Source organism: Zingiber officinale, chromosome 11B (assembly GCF_018446385.1).
Source record: "Zingiber officinale cultivar Zhangliang chromosome 11B, Zo_v1.1, whole genome shotgun sequence".
In the NCBI taxonomy this organism is placed as follows: domain Eukaryota; kingdom Viridiplantae; phylum Streptophyta; class Magnoliopsida; order Zingiberales; family Zingiberaceae; genus Zingiber; species Zingiber officinale.
Window position 1 is genome coordinate 38,335,459 of NC_056007.1, and position 21,608 is coordinate 38,357,066.

Consider the following 21,608-nt stretch of genomic DNA (forward strand, 5'->3'; position numbering starts at 1 on the left):
ATCGACGATTCTTATAAAAAGGAGCTCGAGGTTCGAGGCAGATAATCAGTTTTTAGTTCATCTTAGTACAAAGTTGCTCCTGCTACTACTCTATGCTTCATATTCAAGCAAGCTGTTGCTTCGTTCAAGTGTCAACCGAGCTTCGTCTTCTATTTTTGTTAGTATATTTATTTAAGCTTGCATTGTACTTAACTTGAATGAAGATAGTAGTTTGTTATATCTTCTACTTGCATTTATACGCATTACTTCTTTCCGAAGATTTCAGAAAGAAAAATCATAGTGAATTAGTATTTAACGGTGCGGTCAAGGATCACAGGTCTTAGAGTAAGAGTTGACGTAGGCTCCGAACCAAATAATCACCTAAGTCATCTATTTTATTATACTATCTTTCGCTGCTTACTTTGATTGATTTTATGATACGAAAATAAAGAATTTTTTGATGTATGATATTCACCTTTCTCTATTGCATTCTTTGATCTTTCAGTATGCTGTCCTCCATTGATTCAGAATCGTAATTAACACAGGCTAGATTACGTCGCATGAAGCACCCAGCAAGGCATAACTCCAAAGCCTCCACCATGACAATGCCATCAAAGTCAAGTTTCATACAATCCCCTTTCCGCTCTGAGTGCTGCAGTGGCATTGTTGCACTAATCTTTTGATTGTCTGTTAACAAGATGGCCCAAATTTTCTCTTGATGGTTCACCTCCTTATCTGTTTTCTCCATTGGCCTACTCTCTTCTTCATGTTGTCCATCAGCTGGGCTGCCCACGGGGTCTTGCTAGCTCGGTAAGAGAGCCTGGACATCTACGTGGCTGCCCCCATCATCCACGTCATCTATTTGGTTGATGCTCACTGCCCATTGTGCTCTTGGTTGATGCTACTGCCCATGGTACTCTTGGCAAGTGTTGGTCTTCTATGGTTTTAAAAGAGTATAACACTCATCCAGACTTTCCTCATAATTCGTCCATAAATTATATGAAAAAATGTAAATCATAGATGACTACTAGCCAGAATAGTGACTAATACATGGGATAGGTAGGAACCTAACTACTAGACAGAAATTAACTCAGACCTTATGATAATAATACTCCATACACTAATCAACTGTTCATTATGAGAAGACAGGCTAATCTTCTATAGTTTGATGATTCCTTTTCTAGAGGTTGCAGTCATTTTCCCCCTTATCATTGTACTAGAGCAGCAAGGTAACAATGTCCTCTCGGATGTATTTAGTGGTTAGCGCATGAGGTGTTGTCATCATAAGGTCTGGAGTTCGAATCTCGGTAAAATCGAGATAAATGCCTCCTTTATGTGCTAGTCATTATTCCAAAGGCTAGTAGCCGTCCGTGATTTACCTCCTCTGTGTTGGTCCTGTGACAAATTGGCATGGATACTAAGGGTGAACATATTCATCTTTTGCTACTACAAACAGCAAGGTAACAAGTGTATACAACAAATTGTGGGGCAGAAGTGCTATGGGAGCAGCAAGACAGTAGTTGCAGGCAGCCAGAGCCGGCCCTGGGCCAGGGCTCCTGCTCAAGGCCGAAAAATACAAAGGGGCCCAATTTTATATATATATATATATATATGGCTTCTCAATCGTAATCGTACCTTCTCAGTTCTCACCCTCATCTGCTCTCAGGCTTCATTCAGTGCGCTCCCGCAGACAGTAATCTCGTTGAGAGCTCTGCTGATCCCTAACGGCTACTGAATCCTGTGAGTTTTCCTTCCCATTCGATCAGTTTCTTCTAGGGTTAGCCGCTTCTTTAGGCCATTTATGGTCGAATCTTGGCTCCCTGTGTTTTTTTGGTGATCTGAGATAGGAGACCATGATTTTCTTCTACTAGATTCTGGATTTGGATGACACTCCGATATTTTTCGCTTAGTTTATAGAGTTGGGGTTTTAGAGCTCGAACTTGACTGTTTGGTTTCTAGAGTTTTTCAAGTTATGATCAAGACCCTATTGGTTGTGTTTATTTTAGGGCTTTTGTGTTTGTGAAAATGATTTTGTAAAATCTACAGCTTAATTCTTGCATGGTCGCCGCCCATGCGAACAAGATATATAATCTGGTCTTTGTTCATGGTTGTAATTTACTATAAAAAATCACATCTATTAGTGTCTATTCATGCTCTCAGCTCTTACCCTAATACCCTGTCACCCATATCAAAATAAAGGTTTGATAGTCATTCAGAGATAGTTTATTCGACAGTCTCAATTTTTTTTCAGTTTGATCAAAATATAAGCTATAGCTTCTGATTGAATTGAATTGTTGTTATGGGTCTGGTTGGAGATACTTGATATGCTTGCATTTGGCTTTAATTCATGATTACTTAAATATCGATGTGTATTTGTTGAGGTGATGATTTGTTGATCCCTCTTCTTCAGTGAAGATTGTCTGATTTAATGCTGGAGTTGGTTGGTAGTTTATAACTTTTATCACAAACTAGGTATTTTGATATTTGTAATATTTTTTTTTTAATTTCTGTGTTATTTGTTGCCCTTGATGCTTATGTTTGACTTAGATATAAAACAAATACATTTTAACTTAGACCTTAGTGTTTCTTAGTTTATTGTGTTAAAGTTTTTCCCAAATTCTGGGATCAAAATTCTTAACCGACCTAGATTGAAATAGAAGTATTTTTTATCCCTACATTTTATTCTGCCTTTGTGCAGCTCTTCTAAGTTCTATTTGAATTAAGGGTTTTTTTTATTAATGGTTGATTGCATTACTCACCCCATTTGGCTGAGTTACTTATAGTAATATGTGTTTTATGCTCACAATTATATGTTTAGTTTTCTTCTTTACAATTATAGTTACTTGTGTCTTTAATTGCACGAATAAGGTCCTCACTCCTAAACAATGGAATTGTTATGTTTTTTTTTTTATAAACTTGCAGGATATATGTGTAAGGTGGTAAGTGAATTTCAAATCATAGAAAAATTTTCTATATTAGGTTTTATTATTTTTTTGCTTATTGATTATTGTTTATAATTGCATATCATCATGAAATAACTCTCTGAATATCAAAAAGGATAAAAAAAAAAAAAAAAAGGAAGAAGAAATAATCCAAAAAAGATAAAAAAAAAGAAGAAAAGGAAGAAGAAATAATCCAAAGCTTAAGAGGTTCATTGAATATTTAAAAAATTACGTAACACAACAGAAAGTTTAGTTTAGATTTTAACTAATGAATCAAATGCAATTCAGTTTCATCCAAATCATTAAAATATATATTTTCTTCGATCTCATTTTCTACAAATTTTTCATTTTCATTACTTTCGGTTTTTATAAATTCTTCATTTTCATCAGCCTTGTTTTGAACAAAATTTTCATTTAAGGATCACAATGACTTAAGATAGCTTAAATAGATTAGTAATTTTATACGTTGAAAAGAATATTTTAGAAAATATTTATTATGATGCTATTATTGATAATTTTATTTTTAAAAGTGCATCATGAAAATTTTAAATGAGTTATATCTGTGTTTTATATATATATATATATATTTTATGATGGATGATATAAAAATTTTATTTTGATATGATGAATGATATAAAAATTTTATTTTGGCAGATAAAATTAAGGTATAATTTATAATTTCAACTAGGACTGCTCTGCAAATCGCAAGTGTAACCCTATGGAAGTTCAGCAACTCCTTTGTCTTTAGTGCTTGAGTCCTGCAGTTGCCCTTGCCGCCACAGTCGATGATCACTGGAGATAGCGAAATGGCCTCTCGTGGACAAATTTACCTCAGAAGATTGTCCTGCCCCTCTAGATGTAGCTCCGACCTCCCTCTAGTAAAAGCACGCATATGGTCTTTGCCAACATTCAACATTGGTTCGCACAACTAGCTAAAGTAGAAGTATCCCGCAGCCCAGAACGCTGCCTGCCGACAAGCTCCGCACGCTAGTGGAGCATCGCCGTTCAGTGAGGCGGTGCTCTCTCTCCTAGCTTTCACCAACCGTTGGACCGCACAACTAAACACGGAGTAGTCTACATCCTAGGACTCTCTACCCGCTGTCAAGCTCCACACGTTGATACAACGCCACAGTAGCCCCCAGCCTAGAACTATGCCTGCTGTCATGTCAAGCTTCGCATGGTGGTGCAGCACCACTGCACAGTTGACTCGCCTACCGTCAAGCTTTGCACATGGGTGAAGCACCACCGCTCTAGTAGCTCCGTCAGCACGCCACCAAGCAACTCTCCTTTCTTTCTAGACCCTAGAGGGCGGTGACTAGAGCTCTTTCATTTTAATTTTTTTATAAAGGTAAATTTTATGATCTCTTTCAAGGACATACATGCGGATCACTAGAAAATCGAAAAACATGCGTTTGAGTCCGGGGTCCTCTCACCGCATTTTGCGATCCAAAGGATGGACCATATTTTGCGATCCAGAGGATGGACCACAAAGGATGATTGATCCTTTTGAATGGACTCTACTTATTTAACAAGTGGGATTCATTCAAATAGACCAATGAATGGAGTGGTACATCCTCTGAACAGTAAAATACGGTCTAGAGGATGGTAAATTTCACCCTGCCTGTACAGGCAGTGCCCCAACCTCTCACAATGAGGGGGTGGGACCCACTACTTAAGTGTGGGTCCCACCATCCCAATGTGAGAGGTTGGGGCACTGCCTGTACAGGCAGGATCGAATTAACCCTAGAGGATCTACCCTCGTTTAAACATCTGTCACTGAACTGAAGGTGTTGTTGATGTGGAGCCCACTGCATGGCAAGTCCCATAGAGATTTAACTACGGACCAGTCGAAGAAGAGGTAGACTGCGGTCTCATTCATCCAAACAGGTCTTGCAGACTTCATACGGTAGCTTGTCTTTAGTCTGAGCCTTGTTGTTCGCAAGCTGACACATGAAAAATTGATGCTTCGGCAATGATATATAACCCCCACACGACTATCATCCAATACAAATGGCTTCTTTTCATTATGTTTTTTATAATTCAAGTATTTAATTTTTACAATTAAATTAATCATTAAGCTTCCGATCTAATCCTATACAAATTTTTATCAACCATTAAGGTCAATTAAAAAACACAAATAAATCTTGTAAGACAAGAAACACAAATAAATCTTGAAAGACGGTCCAACATCACAAAATTTTTAAACTCCCCAAGTTGTAATATACCTGGAGTGAAATTTAAACCATTATTACTTAGGGACTCCATCCCACTTCTTTTTTCACTACTTTGGATTCTTAAAACTGCATGTGTTTCTTGAATATTCTGAACTAGTTTTGAAAAAATTATATGGGCCCAGTAGACTCCACAATAACCGATCGGTGTCACCTAATAGGGTTTACAAATAATTTCAACAGCATGGAAGGTTTTAAGACAAGTGGAAAGAGAGTTTAATTGGGGATTGGGGATACAACGAAAAGTGTTTAAATCACAAACATAGCAAATCAAAGAAAAGAATCATAAATTGCTTGAAAATAATATGTTCCCAAATTTATAGGCAAAATGTATGTGCTACACCTCAGTATTTATTTGCTATTTGCGAAATGGATGAATATGTCCCATGGGAAGCGCACACAACGCCCAATGCAACAATTGCTATGCTAATTGCAACCTGAAAGAGGAAGAGAAGCAAGAAGATTAACATGAAAGGCCTGACAAATGTCACATCCTATCTTAAGCGCAACTGTTTAAGAAAATTATAATAGCAGAAATAATTGAATCTTCCAAACTTCTGCCCAAGAGGAAACCACTCATCAACCTAAACTCATGCCCTTACTTGATCAAGGAATTGCTATAACAAATTTCTCTTTAATGTTTTGGTTGTGAATGATCACTTCTCCCAAAGCTAGACTAAACTGGTTCAAGGAGTATATAATTTTTTTTTTAACTGCCTACAATGGCACCATGTCAATTTTAATTGGTTAATTGTCTATCCAAACAGCTTAAGTTGTTGATACATATATCCTTAACAATTTTTAACTTCCCTTTCTGCTGGAAAATAATAGGAAGAACGGGGAAGTCGGTTCACAATACCTGCGAGGATGTAGCTTTGTTCCTCGATATCCTCAAGAAACACAGGGATGGCATTATGATGGCCTGGAATGCACAACAGGCAAGTAAGGTTTATATTTATCATATGAAAAAGCTAATTGTTTAGTTTCAAGACAATCGAAAGAATTCTACTGAAAGATGCTTCCATACAGAATGAGCCCTAAAAGAATTAGTAAATTCTAATTTGAGCATGCAGACATTAGAAGTATGGTGGATGCAAAGAAATGATAAAAACTTGCGAAAAAAAGGGTGTGAGGTTATTGTGATTCAACTTCTGAATGCATCACATCTTGTAAATTTATTGATTCCAAAAGTTGAAACCAGAGTGCTGAGGTAGGCACCCTTTCCAGTTGGATCGTAATCTGATCTCTCGCTGGCCAAATACAAGATCACAAAGGCTAAGCACATTCTCCATGGTTCAGGTTACGTGTGGTTAGAACAATTTTTTATCACTAATTTCATCTTAGTAAATTTGCTGGACAGAATCATAGATTATACAGAAGAGATAGATAATGTGAGGCTCAAACCGACCATTACTTGAAAATCCAGTACTCTATCTTCCAATTAGTGCATATGCCACATGAATCCTTGACAACGAAAGGAAAAATAAAAAATAAATGAATTTTATGCAACCACACATGAATGTTGGTGATGACTGCAAAAACTAAAGCCAATCACAGCTGAAAGTATAATTCTATTTAATTGCCAAAGCTAAATAAATTAAAAGAGAATAAAATTCAAAGATACTTTTTCCACAAATATTTTTATTTTGTTAATCATGAACTTAACAAGTATTGATATGGTTATGATCATGTAATGGCCTATCTTCCTTTATCATAAGTAATATTTTGTTTGTGTTGTGTTAAAATAATAATCTGCACATTAGCTTAGAAAAGTTATTCTTGACCACATATTCTCAGACAAGGAGCAACTTTTTTATAGGATAGAAATATATTCAGCTACAACAATATGTCACGATTGAAAAAGAAAAAAAATAACAGAAGTCCAAGTGAAGTTCAATCAATCTTGAACATAGATAATACTAAAATAGAGCAAAGCTTACCACTAGGATGCTGAGAAGTGAACCAACTAATGCCATCATAAGACCTGCAATCATCTCATTAAAATGAAGTTAACATGGTTCAGGGAAAAAAAATAGAAGAATTGAATTGTTTAATCAACATAAAAAATATAAGGCACTAATGGATTAAAGGAGGTTCTGCAAACAAAAATAATAACTAAAACTATAATATATTGATGTTCTTGTTTATGGGAGCACAAAACACTTCATGCGAACTTTAAAGAAGCAATAATTTAGTTTGACTTATAATCAATCTTGGTTTATACAATTTAACATTCCTTATAAACTGGTGAAGGAGATCACACCAAAAGAAGATGATCCCATGTACTTGTATTGCTTTTTGTAGAGTTCAAATTTGACTTACAGGATCCTGTCACCATGCCACTTCATAACCCCTCTGATACTAAGCAACTTCATCCATAATACTTACTTTTCATCTACCCTACTTCATACTTGTGTCACATACACGACATCCAACACTAACACTCCAATTTGGGAACCAATATCTCCATTGATCATGTGCAAAATTCTGAAAAGGTTGTGCAAGTTTATACTCAAGTATGATACTTGTAAAAGGTTCTACTAACAAACCTCCATCAACCCCTCCCAGATCCCCCACCCCCACTGCATATTCATTGTGTTAGGGTCCAACTCCGCTTTAGTTGCTTGACGAGCATGCTGAGGTAATACAAATAAGTTCTGGTCACAAAAATGAGGTTGAGCCTACTTCCCAAAGTATCTCATGGCTGATGTTTAAAAGGTTATATCTATAATTGATGTCATGGTTAACCAGTTCTGTTTTATGGTGTTAGTTACATATTCCCATAACACACATGGCTCTCTTCCCTAGCTAATCATACCCAGACTTTGGATCCCCCACCCCCACTGCATATTCATTGTGTTAGGGTCCAACTCCTCTTTAGTTGCTTGACGAGCAAGCTGAGGTAATACAAATAAGTTCTGGTCACATAAATGAGGTTGAGCCTACTTCCTAAAGTATCTCATGCCTGATGTTTAAAAGGTTATATCTGTAATTGATGTCATGGTTAACCAGTTCTGTTTTATGGTGGTAGTTACATATTCCCGTAACACACATGGCTCTCTTCCCTAGCTAATCATACCCAGACTTCGGATTGCACCTCCTCATGAGTGATTAATCTTGCAACTGCTCACAACCTAACCATCTCGTGCCCACTATTCTCCACCATCTGCATCTACACTCGCTAAATATAAAGACAATATCTCTTCCTCTGCATGTAAACAACTAAAGTGTGATTCTTCGTCTCTAGTGTAGCAGTACTACAAGCAGTACCTTGTCTTGCCAGTAATCAGATCTGATGCCACTTTATTTCTCAAGCAGTCCTTTACTATTGCTGATTTCCTGGGCACCCATTTCTGTTGTCTTTTTGACAGCATGAATCAAACACAAGAAAAAACGATAACAACTTATAGTGATCTTTCGAGAAAAAAATCGAAGAAGCCGTTGGATGTCGCTGCCTTAGGAAGCGCAATCATGGATGAACCAGAAAGCTCTTCGAGTTTCACGAGCCAAATCCCTTTCCTCTCGAATGTTCTCCTTTGCCCACCGTCGCTTCCACTGCGTGCACTCTGATCACCGTCGCCTCACACCTCTGGATTGCTCTTGGACGCTTCATTATATAAGAAGTAAGCATCGGTTACAAACCAATGCTTTGATGGCATTCATTGGAGGAAGATGAAGGTGAATTGGCACCCCTTCATCTTCCTAACGTTGCAACTGATGCAACGTCCAACATCTTTCACTCGTCCAAGTCAATCCAGAAAGGTCAAACATGTTAGTCATGTAGACTACAAAGTGATCATGTCACAATGTCAAAGCCAAACATTAATTGGTCACAAAGACCGATTAAGTCATATAGACTATTTGACAATCAAGTCACGAAGACCAGAGAAAAATTAATTAGTCACAAAGACCTAATAAATCACATAGACTTTATGTTGATTAAGTCACGACGACCATAGCATAAATTAATTAGTCACAAAGACCATATAAGAACATCCATTCCATACATTAGGAAAAATGGTTCGTGCGACAGCAAGTATACTGAGCATTCAATTGCTAAGAAGATTGTCACACCTTACTTTGCTGCTCCATAGAACGAATCAGAGACATCAAAACTTGCCTTTACCCCAGATTAAATTATTTACATCAATATAAATATCTCTAATCTCTCATATTGACTATTATGTCAAGAGCATGTTCACCATCTTCAATCAAACATATTATTCACAATTACATTTTATGTACTGAACTAAAAATGTAACTGGTACAAGTGAATAAATGTCACAGATGTAAATCAATCTTAATCTTCCTTTTTAGCTAGAATCTATTCATTCTAATCAGTTGCTTTTCTAGTTATACTCCATAGACTGAATCATCCATAGCCAATAGGAAACATGCTAAAGTAGCAGACACTGATCAAAACTTCAAGTAGACAGCTAAATAATCACTTAGGGTAAAAATGAGATTAACTTATAATCTCAAGGGTCTCACATAGTAGAGAAGCAGGGATCCATTCTCCTACTACCTTTCTTATCGCCATAGCACATGTGGTATAAATCACATGCTACGATGTTATTCTCTTTACTAAAAAGAGCACAAGTTTTTTCCAAAAATTTAACATCGTACAAATTTTGATCTAGACATACCTAATATCTAATCCTAAATTCAACATATGAATTCCAATATCGCCTTAAGCAGATTCAGTAAATGGTGGGTGCATTTACTCTGATCATTATATAAATGATCTCATCTTGACACAATTATCAAGGCGACCTTAACTTACGGGTATGTCTCTATTCACAGCTACATAAGTTGTCCCATAAGCAACAGTTTTACCTCTATTTGTATTTAACAAATAGAGATGATTGTCCATGTGAGTGGACCAATCTCAATCTGCCAACATGCTTATCGAGACTTTTATTCGAATGTAACAAAGATATATACACTGAACAGATCATACAAAGATATATATTTAATTAAATTTTAAACATGGAACGTACTGTTCATACATGGTTTAACAATCGTGTTATAAGAAAGTTTATTTCTTTTTCCTTTTTGATTTAATAAAATCAAAAATTTTCTCAAAGCACACCTTCATCAAAATATTGTTCATCCCTTTTTCTTCTTGAATCGATTGAGATTCAATTGAATCGATTGATTAATCGATTAAAACGAATTCAATCGATTGATGAATCTACAATTTGGAAAAGATATCTACAACTTGATCTTGAGACTTTATGTATTCCACTTGCACCTCTTTTTTTATAATACACTCTCTGATATAGTATAGCACGTATATATGTGCTTGCTTCTATTATGGACGACTCGATTATTTGCTAGTGTTATTGTAGAATTGTTATCAACTCGAATCTTGGTTGCCTCTTCTTGTGGTAAACTTAGCTCCTTTAATAAATTTCTGAGCCAAATAGCATGATAAACACATGAAGTCGTAGCCACGTACTCCACTTCATAAGTAGAAAGTGTGACAATAGACTGTTTCTTCGACATTCAAGTGAAAGTTGTATTTCCCATAAAGAACACAAATCCTATAGTACTCTTTCTATAATCCATATCTCTACCCCAATCACTGATGTTATATCCTTTATGTTTGAAATTGTTAGATGATGAATAAAGCAACCCAAAATCCGTCGTACCTTTGATATAGCGCAAAATTCTCTTAACGATCTTAAAGTGGGTGGTAGTTGGAGCCTCTATATAACGACTAACAAGTCCAACAGCATAAAGGATATCAAATCTTGTGCACAACCTTCTTCAGTTGGAGATAACGACTATCCAAACTCTTGAAAAGTGTTGGATCAACTTTTTCTAGTTTATCATGCTTTGATAGCTTGACTCCGTATTCTACTGAGATATTTATAGGCTTACTATTATCCATCTTGAACTTTTTTAATATCTCTCTTGCATAACCTTCTTGTGAGATGAAGATTCCAACTTCCCTTCGGTTCACTTCGATGCCCAGATAGTATGCCATGAGCCCAATTTCAGTCCTCTCAAATTCCTTAGTCATCGCTTCTTTGAATTCTCCAAACATAATTGGATTGCTTCCCATGAAGATCAAGTCATCAACATATAGGTAGACAATCAAAAAATCTTTATCCTTATTCTGAATGCATAGTGCATGTTCATAAGGACATTTCTATCCGGCTATTCCATGCCCTTGGTGCTAGCTTTAGCCCGTAGAGAGTCTTCTTTAATTTTAAAACTCTATCTTCAAGTCCTTTGACTTCATAACCTAATAGTTGTCGAATATAGACTACTTCTTCGAGAACTCTATTTAAGAAAGCAGATTTTACCTCCATTTGATGTATCTTCTAGTTATTTTGGACTGTTAAAGAAATGATTAGTCTGACAGTTTCTAATCGAACAACAGGAGCAAATACCTCATCATAGTCAATACCAGATCTTTGACTATAGCCTTTTACCACTAATCTTGCTTTATATATTTTAATTTCTCCTTTGGCATTCTTTTTTATTTTGTATACCCACTTTACACTAATCGCCTTATGTCCTTCAGGAAGTGGAATTAACTCCCATGTACCATTCTTCTCGATGGCCTTGATTTCTTCATACATTGCATCTTTTCACTTTTTGCTCTTTATAGCTTCCTAGAAATCCATCGACTCGCAATCGGCAAAGAGACAAAATAAAATAATATTATCTTGATTCTCAGTTACCTCATAAAAGTCTCGTAAGCTTTTGAAGTGTAGTACTCTTTCCCTTGAAGTTGATGCAAATGAATTTTCTTAAGTACTTGAATTTGGTGTTATTGGTGGAGTAGTAGGCTCCTCCCTTGTTTGCCTCATCCTTGGTTGCTCCATATTTTCTTCTTTAAAGTATGGGAAGAAATTGTAATCTTCATCTTAAGATTTCCAATTCCATTCTCCTTCTTCAGTAAATATGATATCACGGCTGATGATTGTCTTCTCAATATTTAGATTGTATAACTTATACCCTTTTGAATTTATGTTGTAGCCAATAAATGAACTTCTTGCTTTTATCATCCAACTTGCTTCTTTCTTCGTCAGACACATGAACTTGGGCTATACTCCTAAAAATTTTCAGATGAGAAATCCCAGGCTTCCTTCCACTCCATGCGTCTTGTGGTGTCTTACCCAACACACTTCTTGTTAGTGATATGTTTGCTAAATATACTGCATATGCAACCACTTCTGCCTATAATTCCTTTGGCAGTTTCTTGCTTTTAAGCATGCTCCTTGCCATGTCAAGGATAGTTCTGTTCTTTCTTTCCGCCACTCCATTTTATTGAGGGGAACTGTCAGAAGTCTCCGTATTCCGTTGGGTTTACAAAATTCTTAAAATTTCTTTGAGGTAAACTCTCCTCCTCAATCAGATCACATAGCTTTTATCTCGAGTCTGCTCTCCTTTTTCACAAGATCTTTAAATTTCTTGAATACTCCGAAGACCTCTGATTTTTGCTTCAAAAAATAGACCCATATTTTTCAAGAAGAATCATCTATGAAGAGAAGAAAATAATTACTCTTACCAAGTGAACTTGATTTTATCGGACCGCAAACATTTGTGTGTATAAGTTTAAGCAGCTTTTGGGCTCTTAAACTTGACTCATTTGAAAAACCTTTTTTGAAATGCTTCCCAAGTAGACATGTTTCACATAATTGGTCAGGATGCTTGATGCAAAGTAGTCCTCTCACCATCTCCTTCTTTGAAAGCAATTCTAGTCCTCCAAAATTAAGATGCCCAAATCGAAGATGTCATAGACAATTGGAGTCTTTATAACAAGTTTTGAGACAATTGGCAACATCATTTTGAATATTAAGCGAGAACATTCTATTTCTTGACATTGACACCTTAGCAATTAAGCAACCAATATCATCTTTCAAGATGAGCATACTATCTTTTAGATGAATATCATATTCTTTTTCTAAGAGTTGCCCTAAGCTTAAGATGTTGCTCTTCATATTTGGCACAAAGAAAACATTCGAGATAAATTCATGTTTTCAATTTTTTAAACAGATGAGAATGTTACCTTTACCTTTCACCTTGATTTTTGATTCATCTTCGAAGAATACATTACCACCAACTGATTCATCAAGCACTACGAACATGTTTCTTTTTCCACACATATGATTGTCTGCACTAGTATCAAGATACCACATTGTATCTTTACCTCTTTCATTATCTTTATATGCTAGTAGTAGGGTGTCGTCTTCTTCTTTTCTTTCGTCCATATAGTTTACTTTTTCATTTACTTTATTCTTAGGCAATCTAGATTCTCTAGCATAATGCCCAAACTTGTTATAATTGTAGCACTCTACTTAAGATTTATCGTACCTCGAGTTTATGTATTCTCTTCCATGTCCTCTTTCACATCCTCTTATTGAATTTTATTCTCTTTCTTTGTTGTTATTGGAACCCCATCCTTGCTCATTAAAACAACCTCGTCCATATCCATGACCTCTTCTGCGTTGACTTCTATTGTTATTAAAGCTTTCATATTTCTTAGTTGGTTGAAGAGTCGTCTTAAGGAGTTGTTAAGTAATCTCTTCATTTATATTCTTCTTTTCTTCATGGGCTTGTAATGAACCCAAGAGTTGCTCTATCATCATGGCTTGTAGATCTTTGATCTCTTCAATGATGGTTGTAATACTTTCAAATCTTGAATTTAATGATCAAAGAATTTTCTCATAATAGTTACTTTTTCTAGCTTCTCACCATTTGTCTTCAGTTGATTGGAAATGATAGACTCTAGAAAATAATTGGATACCAACTCGCCTTCCTTCATACGAAGAGCACCAAATTGACTTCTTAACATTTGAAGGCCTACCTTTTTCACCTTTTCTTCTCCTTGATACAGGACTTGGAGATGTTCCTATACTTGCTTGGCTGAAGTAGCACTTGAGATTTTCTCAAACCATCCTCATCTAAAGTTTGATAAATGAGGAAGAGAGCCCTCTTGTCTCTCTTTCTTAAATATCTTAGACTATCTTTTTCAATCGGAGATAACATCGAGTCATCACATGACTCAACATAGTCTTTCTCCATAACCTCCCAAACATTATGAGCTCCAAGAAACGTCTTCATCTTGATACTCCAGTTATCATAATTGCTCGCCTTGGGCAAGGGAACTTGGAAGGGAGTCATACCTCCATTAGCTCTAATGCAATTTGTTGGAAGAGAAAAATTATGGAAGAAAAAATTGCACTTTATGTGAAAGAGGAAAATAAGGAAATGAGAGCTTCAAAACTCTTGATTTCATTCACAAAGACTAACATATTTATAGGTCTATTACATAACTCAAATAACACCACTAACTCCATGTTTATCTCCCCACGAACTCCATTAATGCATCTACTGTTACCACTAATATCTCATCTATCCACTACTTGTCACCTCATCACCCACTAACTCCATCTCTATCAAAAACTAAGTTTAATTTTCAACAGCCTCAATCCCAAGAAGGTCATAGTCTTCTTTAATTAAAACACATTCATTTCCTTCTTCATTCCTTGTGATTTTCAAGCACCATCAGAAAGAAATTGACTGGGAGGAATTATATCTTTTGCTCTACACTAAAAGTTTAGTTAATAGACCAAGATCAGCTAGAACACTTGACAACAAAGGTTGTAGACATTTTCGAATCAGATAGGGCAGCTTGGGAGATGATTGATGCTCAATTGCTAGCTCTAATCAGAAAGCACTTCGCCCTAGTCTTGTGAGCACCTTCCATTTTCTTGTCTCATGCTGCTAGTCTTGAACACATGTATGAGATTTGTATACTAGTGATATTTCTAGTTGTTATGAGGTGATTATTAGTCTATTTCATCTAAGTCAAGCCAGCACATAGATGACTAACATATTGGTAGATTCAACACTCTCACTAACGACTTTAGAACTTGCTCCAATCCCATGAGATGCTCTAATTATGAAAGATTGTATTGGCAAGCCATTAATATTATGTTCCTCAATATTTTGCATCCTGAGCTTGAATCTATTCCCTCAAAGTCTATTTCTTACAATGAGAATATTATTTGCTTCTTTTACTTGTGTTCCACTTTCTAAACTCATGTCCGATGATATACTCTTGGGTTCCAATCACAGTCAAAGGATCTCGTGGAGGTAGTGGAGGAGATCAACAAAACCTTGGAGGTTATGGGAGAAGGAAAGGTAGAAATTTGGATATGTGAATGATGTGTGTTAGGCATTACATGGATATCCACCCAAGCATGCCTCATATATTGCTCAAATGACCCAGTCTAAACCACCTTACTAGATAGACTCCTACAATTAAGCAATCAAGCTCTAACTCATCCATCAATGTTCCTACGTTTGCGTATTCTTGTTCACTTCAATTCAAGTTTCAAAATATCATTCAATGATCTAGTTTATTTCCTCTAAAAAATCATTATAACAAAGTTAAAATTTTATTGTACCCAACAACATTGATACTCGACACACTTTTGACATGTGCGTCTAAGTTGAATTTAGATATATTTTACTCATTTAATACTTTTGCACTTAAAATTTCTACTTTGAAAGTCAGAGTATATCAATTTGATAGTTGAATTAAAAATGAATTACTTACTTTTACATCAATGTGCTTCGAGATGAATTTAATGAACTTACTAGTTTAATCTTCTTTCATTTAATTACTTTTAGGATAGGTGTAGAAATTAGATAATTAATTAAATTGAAATTTTAGAAAAATAAGATACAAAAAAATTACATATTAGTTGAGTTCTTCTCTAAAAGATTCAACATGGGCATTAGTGGCTTAAATGGCATAAGAGGGATTACTCATGTTAATCAGTGTGGAGTTTTGGTATTTTGTGAGAATGGTAAGTTTCAACCTTGCCCAACATGACACAAGATTTTAAAGCATGTTTCACTTTCATGTTTGCAAGTGCATGTTCTGAACACATTTCTTGTATTCCGGAGCTATGTTCACAACTTGCATTGTATCATCTTCTTAGATTGTAGATTTAAGAGTTGTTGAGCATGTGCCTAGTAACATATCTTTCTTTTCTAGCCATATTTCTATTGAGATAATGTTTCCTCTCTTATGGTTAGGTTTGACCCCAATGTTTCATGGTTTGATAATACGATTTGAGTTAAGAGTAAGGTTCAAAATCTTAAATCGTACCGAAGTTTCAGTCTTTGACTTGAACGATACTATTTGGGTATCATTCCAATGCTTCAATGCATGGTGTCGGTAATGGATTGGAGATGAAAATAGAAGGAAATGAAGCACCGGAAGGAGACATTATTTGTGCTAAACACTATTTTACATCTTGTACTATACAGGGTGAAACGATCAAAATATATCATTCTGGTAAATTATCGAAACTTGATACCACTCAACACATGCAATGATTCCTTCCTTTGCTTGATCTCCTTCCTCCTTCAATCTCCAATCTGTCATTGATACCATTCATTGGAGTATGGCACGATATCTCCAAGGACCGAAACTACGACACAAGTCAAATTTTTGAACCTTAGTGCCGAGTGGTATCGAGTTTCAGTGATTTGCCGGAACAATATGTTTCAACCGTTTCGCTTTGCATAGTATGTGATTTCCAACCATGGTTAAGAGAGAATTTAATGGTATGCATACAATGTGCAGGATATCATGCAATTTAGAGATTGAAGATCAAGCTTGGATGAAAAACTTTATGGATTGAGTGTTAAGCAGTGATGAGCTTCAAACTTGTGGTTAGTTAAGCTCGAAGAAAGAACTATGTTGATGCGTGGCAGTAATGGAAGTCCAAGAATGGGTTTCTAGGTATTGAAAGTTATAGCGGATCAATGTTGACCTAAGACTAAGCAAGTGGAAGTCTTGATAGGTTGTAGTTGGCTAGATACTAGGCGATGGATGAAGTCCTGGAGAAATGATCTATAGGCATTGGAAGTCCCGAAGGTGAGGAGTTTATAGGCATGGGAAGACTTGGTACATTGAGATCAACCAAATAAAATCCTTGTAAGTCGAGGTCAACTTGTACTAAGAAGATGAGGAAATTTCAAAGACATGGGTCTCTTGGCATGACACAGATCCAATCTTAGAGTGGTTGGAATTAAAGTGTCAGTATAATGATGAAGTATAGTAGGTGAATGATGAACCCAAATCATAAAGTTGTAGTTTAGTCATATTTAAGCTTTATATTAATCGACTGATATGGAGTCAACTAATAGTAGAGTCAGGTAATAAGACTAGGGAGTTCTTAAGAACCCCCAAACCATAAGTTATTCAAGGATTTATGATTTAAGGCGGTTGATCAATAAGGATATTAGTCAACTTAAGTTAAAATGCACACAATTAGAAGTTTCTATTCGAACGACTAGTCAACTGATTCTAAAATAGGAAACAAGAAAGGAGTCATTGAATGGATAAAGATATAGTAACAGTCGAATTTTGAGTCACTATAGTGGAGTAGTCAACTAGAGGATAGAGCAACTGTAAAGTTATTGCCGTGTGACCTATAGGTCATGGGTTCAAGTCTTGGAAATAACCTCTTGCAAAGCAGGATAAGACTGCGTATAATAGTCTATACCTAGGACCTTGTATTGGCGAGAACTTCATGTATCGGGCTGTCCATTTTTTATAGTGGAGTAGTCGACTAAAGAATAGAGTAATCAACTGATCAATAGATTCCAAACTTTAGTGGAAGCTCATAAAAGCAAGTTTCAAGGAGGATTTTGGGCTAATCATTCTTAGGGGTTCCTGGCCAAGTGTTGTTGAATTCCTAAGCCTTCAATGAGCAATCTAAAGAAAGATAAAGCATGCAAAGCAAAAAATTTAATGTAAAGTTTACTTGTATTTTTTTCATTCTCGTTTGTACTTTTATTTTCTTGTATTATTGTAAGAATATGTCATTATAAAAGGTTTTTCCACCTTTGAAAGATATTCGAAGAGGAGAAAAGATAGTGGTAATTCCCAAAGTGATTCACCAATGAACCATAGACTGTGGAGTAGGAACGGGATTCCAAATCACGTAAATCTTCATATTGTTGGTAGTGTTCTTACTTGTGTTTGTGTTTTGAATTAAGTTTTATATATTTTGTATATTCTTTTGTGCTAACTCGAATTGATGAACATGAACAAATAACAATGAGTGTCTTTTCACCCCCCCGGAAAAAAAAACACCCCCTCTAGTGGCTTCACGACTCCTAACATATCCAAGGGACTAAAAGGCCTAGCAAGGTCAATTCTAGGGTGGTCGATAATGAGGTGAACTGAACATAAACAAATAAGAATGAGTGTCTTTTCAAGCAGATTTAATTGTTGACGAATAGTCAATGGACTTAAGAGTTGATTGCACGGAAATGTTCAAAGAACAAAAAAAATTCTGGAGTGCCAATCAATTTTTTTTGTAAGTTTTTCCAATTAACTAAAAGTTTGAGCAATCGACTAGAAGAAACTTTTAGACGATTGCCTAGAAAGTTATTGGTTGTTCAATGACCCTGATTAGTCGACTAGGGGTGTTTCAAGTTGATTAAAGGTGAAAAATTAGAGTCGTTAAAGTTATTTCTTATGTATTTGAGCTAATTATGTGTTTCATGAAGATGTACTAAATTATTCACTAATCCTATGTATTCCCATGCTCAAAACTTCACCCTTGGAACGTTTAAGGCTCAACTCAAGCACCTTAGTAATCTTCTTTTACTTTAGCTTTGTGTTTCTTTCTTATTGAGAGAAGTCAATTCAATGTAAAGCATCCCAACTAAGACTGTAAAGAGATTTACCCCATTATCGTTTATTAAGAGATGGGTATACAGAACCTTTGCAAGAGTAATGGACACGTCATAGATCATGGATTAGGAGCAGGGAGCAAGGTTCTAAACCACATTAAATCTTGTTGATTGGGTTGTGTGTTTATGATTTTATTATTTCTATTACATACTCTTGACACAAATTAACATATACAAGTACCCTGTACTACTAACCAGTTTAAATTTTCTTTGTTCTTGTAAGAGAATTTTGATTAGGTAAACCACCTATTCCCTGCTCCCCCTCTAGCCAGGGTTAAGCAAGCCATCTACTGATCTATAGTTTCAACTGAGAATTAAAACCCTTACTCAAAATGAGACTAATAGTCGAACCCACCTAGCGGGGTAAAGCTTAGTCATTGTACTCAAAATGATACTAATATCACAATTGAGGTTTAAAAACTTTGTCAATACTCTTATTTAATGGTGGTTTATTTGTTATTTAATAGTGGATTAAAAACTTTGTACAATGTTACAAAGTGATACAAATTAACATTTAACCATTAAAATTTCATAATCATTTACAATAACAACAGTCAAATCTTATCCCACTAGATAGAGTCAACTATATGAATCCTTCTACATCGTTGAGTTCTATCCCCTACTATATCATAATCTATACTTAAATAAATTTTATTTTATTTTATTGTTACTAACCAAGTCTTTTTTGGTATTCCTCGTTTGATGTACATATTTTTCATAATTATTTAATAAAAAAATTAGTAAATACTTCATTTGGGCTTCACAATTACTATGACATTTCTAGTTTTCTATTCATAACTTGAAAATCAATTCTCCTTTAAATTCAGCTCCTTAAGAAATGTTGTATTCTTCATTGAAACTATTTTATTCTCATCGGCAAAATAACTGCGTAACCTCATCTTGAAATATCATCTAAACTACGGAGCTTCTAATGTATTCTCTTTTCATAAGATTGTTTTTCATGAAAGTATTTCAATATAGTTAACACAAGGATACTAACTAGGGCACATAAGGCAAGTTAGTTTAGGTACAAAAGCCTTAGTTTACTTTTTCCCTTGAGAAACCTCTTTTGCCTTATGAAAAAATAATAAAACAAAAAAATAAAAAAGAATTGAAGAAGAAAGTTAAGTGATGGTAAATTGATTTATATGATTAAGATATTCTAGCAAGAGTAACCTATGTGCTATGGTAAGTATAACCTAATGGCAAAGCTAGAAAAAACTTTGAATGGGTGAAAACATATATTATGAATAAAAATTAACAATTAAATTATATTTTTCTAAGATTGAATAGGATTTGTATCAATATGATACAATAAATCGGGTCAAGGATGGATCTAATTCAACTGATTTAATTGGTTTAGTTAAACTAACAAAATTAATTAGATGGATTAAATTGATTCAATAGATCATCTTAAATGATCAAGTCTTTTCAGTTTAATTGATGGGATGGATTGGACTATCTTGATTTTATCATTTATCTTTAATTATAATTGTCAGACTGATAGATTATGGTAGATAATAGTTCTTCTATAAAGAAAAATGTAACTACAAAAATCACTAAAGTAAAAATAAATCAATCAATAAATAAAAATATATTTAAATTTCTAATTGCTTGGTTATTAAAATTAATGAAGGGGAGCCTTGGCGCAACGGTAAAGTTGTTGTCATGTGACCAAAATATCACGGGTTCGAATACTTGAAACAACCTCTTGTAAAAAGCAGGGTAAGGCTGTGTACAATGGATCCTTCCCCGGGACCCCGCATGGTGGGAGCTTCGTGCACTGGACTGTCCTTTTTTTATTATTAAAATAGTCGTTTGGGAAATAAATAAATTTGAATTGTAGAATGTATTATTTATATCATTATGATTAATCAATTTTTATGTTATATACAACAAATTTGCATGGCATGGTATTATCATCTTTATGTTGTGTCATTTTTGTTAAGTAGGTGGTATGGATGCCCTAGTAAAATAGTTTGATATATAAGATAAATTTAACCCAAACCTAATTATTGGCAAGATGATTGTTTGTACCAAAAGCTTAAATTGTTATACAAGTGACCAATTTATCCATTAACAATTTTAAAATTCACAAGCATATAAAGAAATATCAATATAGTCATAAAAACCTAATACGGGTACCAACGTGCCCTCTCATAAAACAATTAGAAATTTTGGATACTAAGAAATATCAATATAGTTCATAAAAATTCAAATACAAGTGCTGCTAACGTGCCCTCTCATAGAACAAATGGAAATTTTAGGAGACTACAAACTCTTCATCAGGTTAGGAAACTCATGTCGGCCTACTTAGTATCAACTCAATTCCATTCTATAACCTACTTAATATCCATTTAGTTCAGATTTTTTTTCTGATGATTTCTTGCAAAATAATATTGGGAGCCTGCTAGAACTAGCAAAGATTGCTTTGATGTCCAAAACAGAACTTAATCAGATGGGAGCAAAGGAAGTTCAACTAGGATAGCAGGAAATGGTCCGGACTCCAAAAATTCTCTGAACTTGACGTTGATTGGATTTTCCAAGCCAGTCTCTAGAGCAGATAGGGTTGGATAGCTTTTATTTGGACATCCCTAGACTGGTTTTGGTATAATAGTAAAAATCTAGATGAAGTAAAAAAAGTCAAGGTCATCCTATGGTGACTGTATTTTGGAAATGTAACAAGGGCCAAAAAAAATAGCACCTTTATGCC

The 21,608-nt window shown here is 35.1% G+C and overlaps 1 protein-coding gene and 1 long non-coding RNA gene across 2 annotated transcripts in view; one reads left to right on the forward strand and one right to left on the reverse strand.

Moving 5' to 3' along the window:
- Positions 1 to 1,592: 1,592 nt before the first annotated feature.
- On the forward strand, positions 1,593 to 21,416 carry LOC122033491. Its single transcript, XR_006126562.1, has 3 exons — positions 1,593 to 1,719; positions 5,984 to 6,094; positions 21,343 to 21,416. It is a non-coding gene; the product is annotated as an uncharacterized LOC122033491 (long non-coding RNA).
- LOC122033490 (amino acid transporter AVT1A-like) overlaps positions 5,341 to 21,608 on the reverse strand; it is a 56,109-nt gene continuing 39,841 nt past the window's right edge. Inside the window, exons 10-12 of the mRNA XM_042592528.1 lie at positions 7,093 to 7,136; positions 6,012 to 6,074; positions 5,341 to 5,589 (exon numbers count right to left, since the gene is read on the reverse strand). Coding sequence (XP_042448462.1) covers positions 5,497 to 5,589; positions 6,012 to 6,074; positions 7,093 to 7,136 — 200 coding nt within the window. The 3' untranslated portion in view covers positions 5,341 to 5,496. The remainder of the gene's footprint in view (positions 5,590 to 6,011; positions 6,075 to 7,092; positions 7,137 to 21,608) is intronic.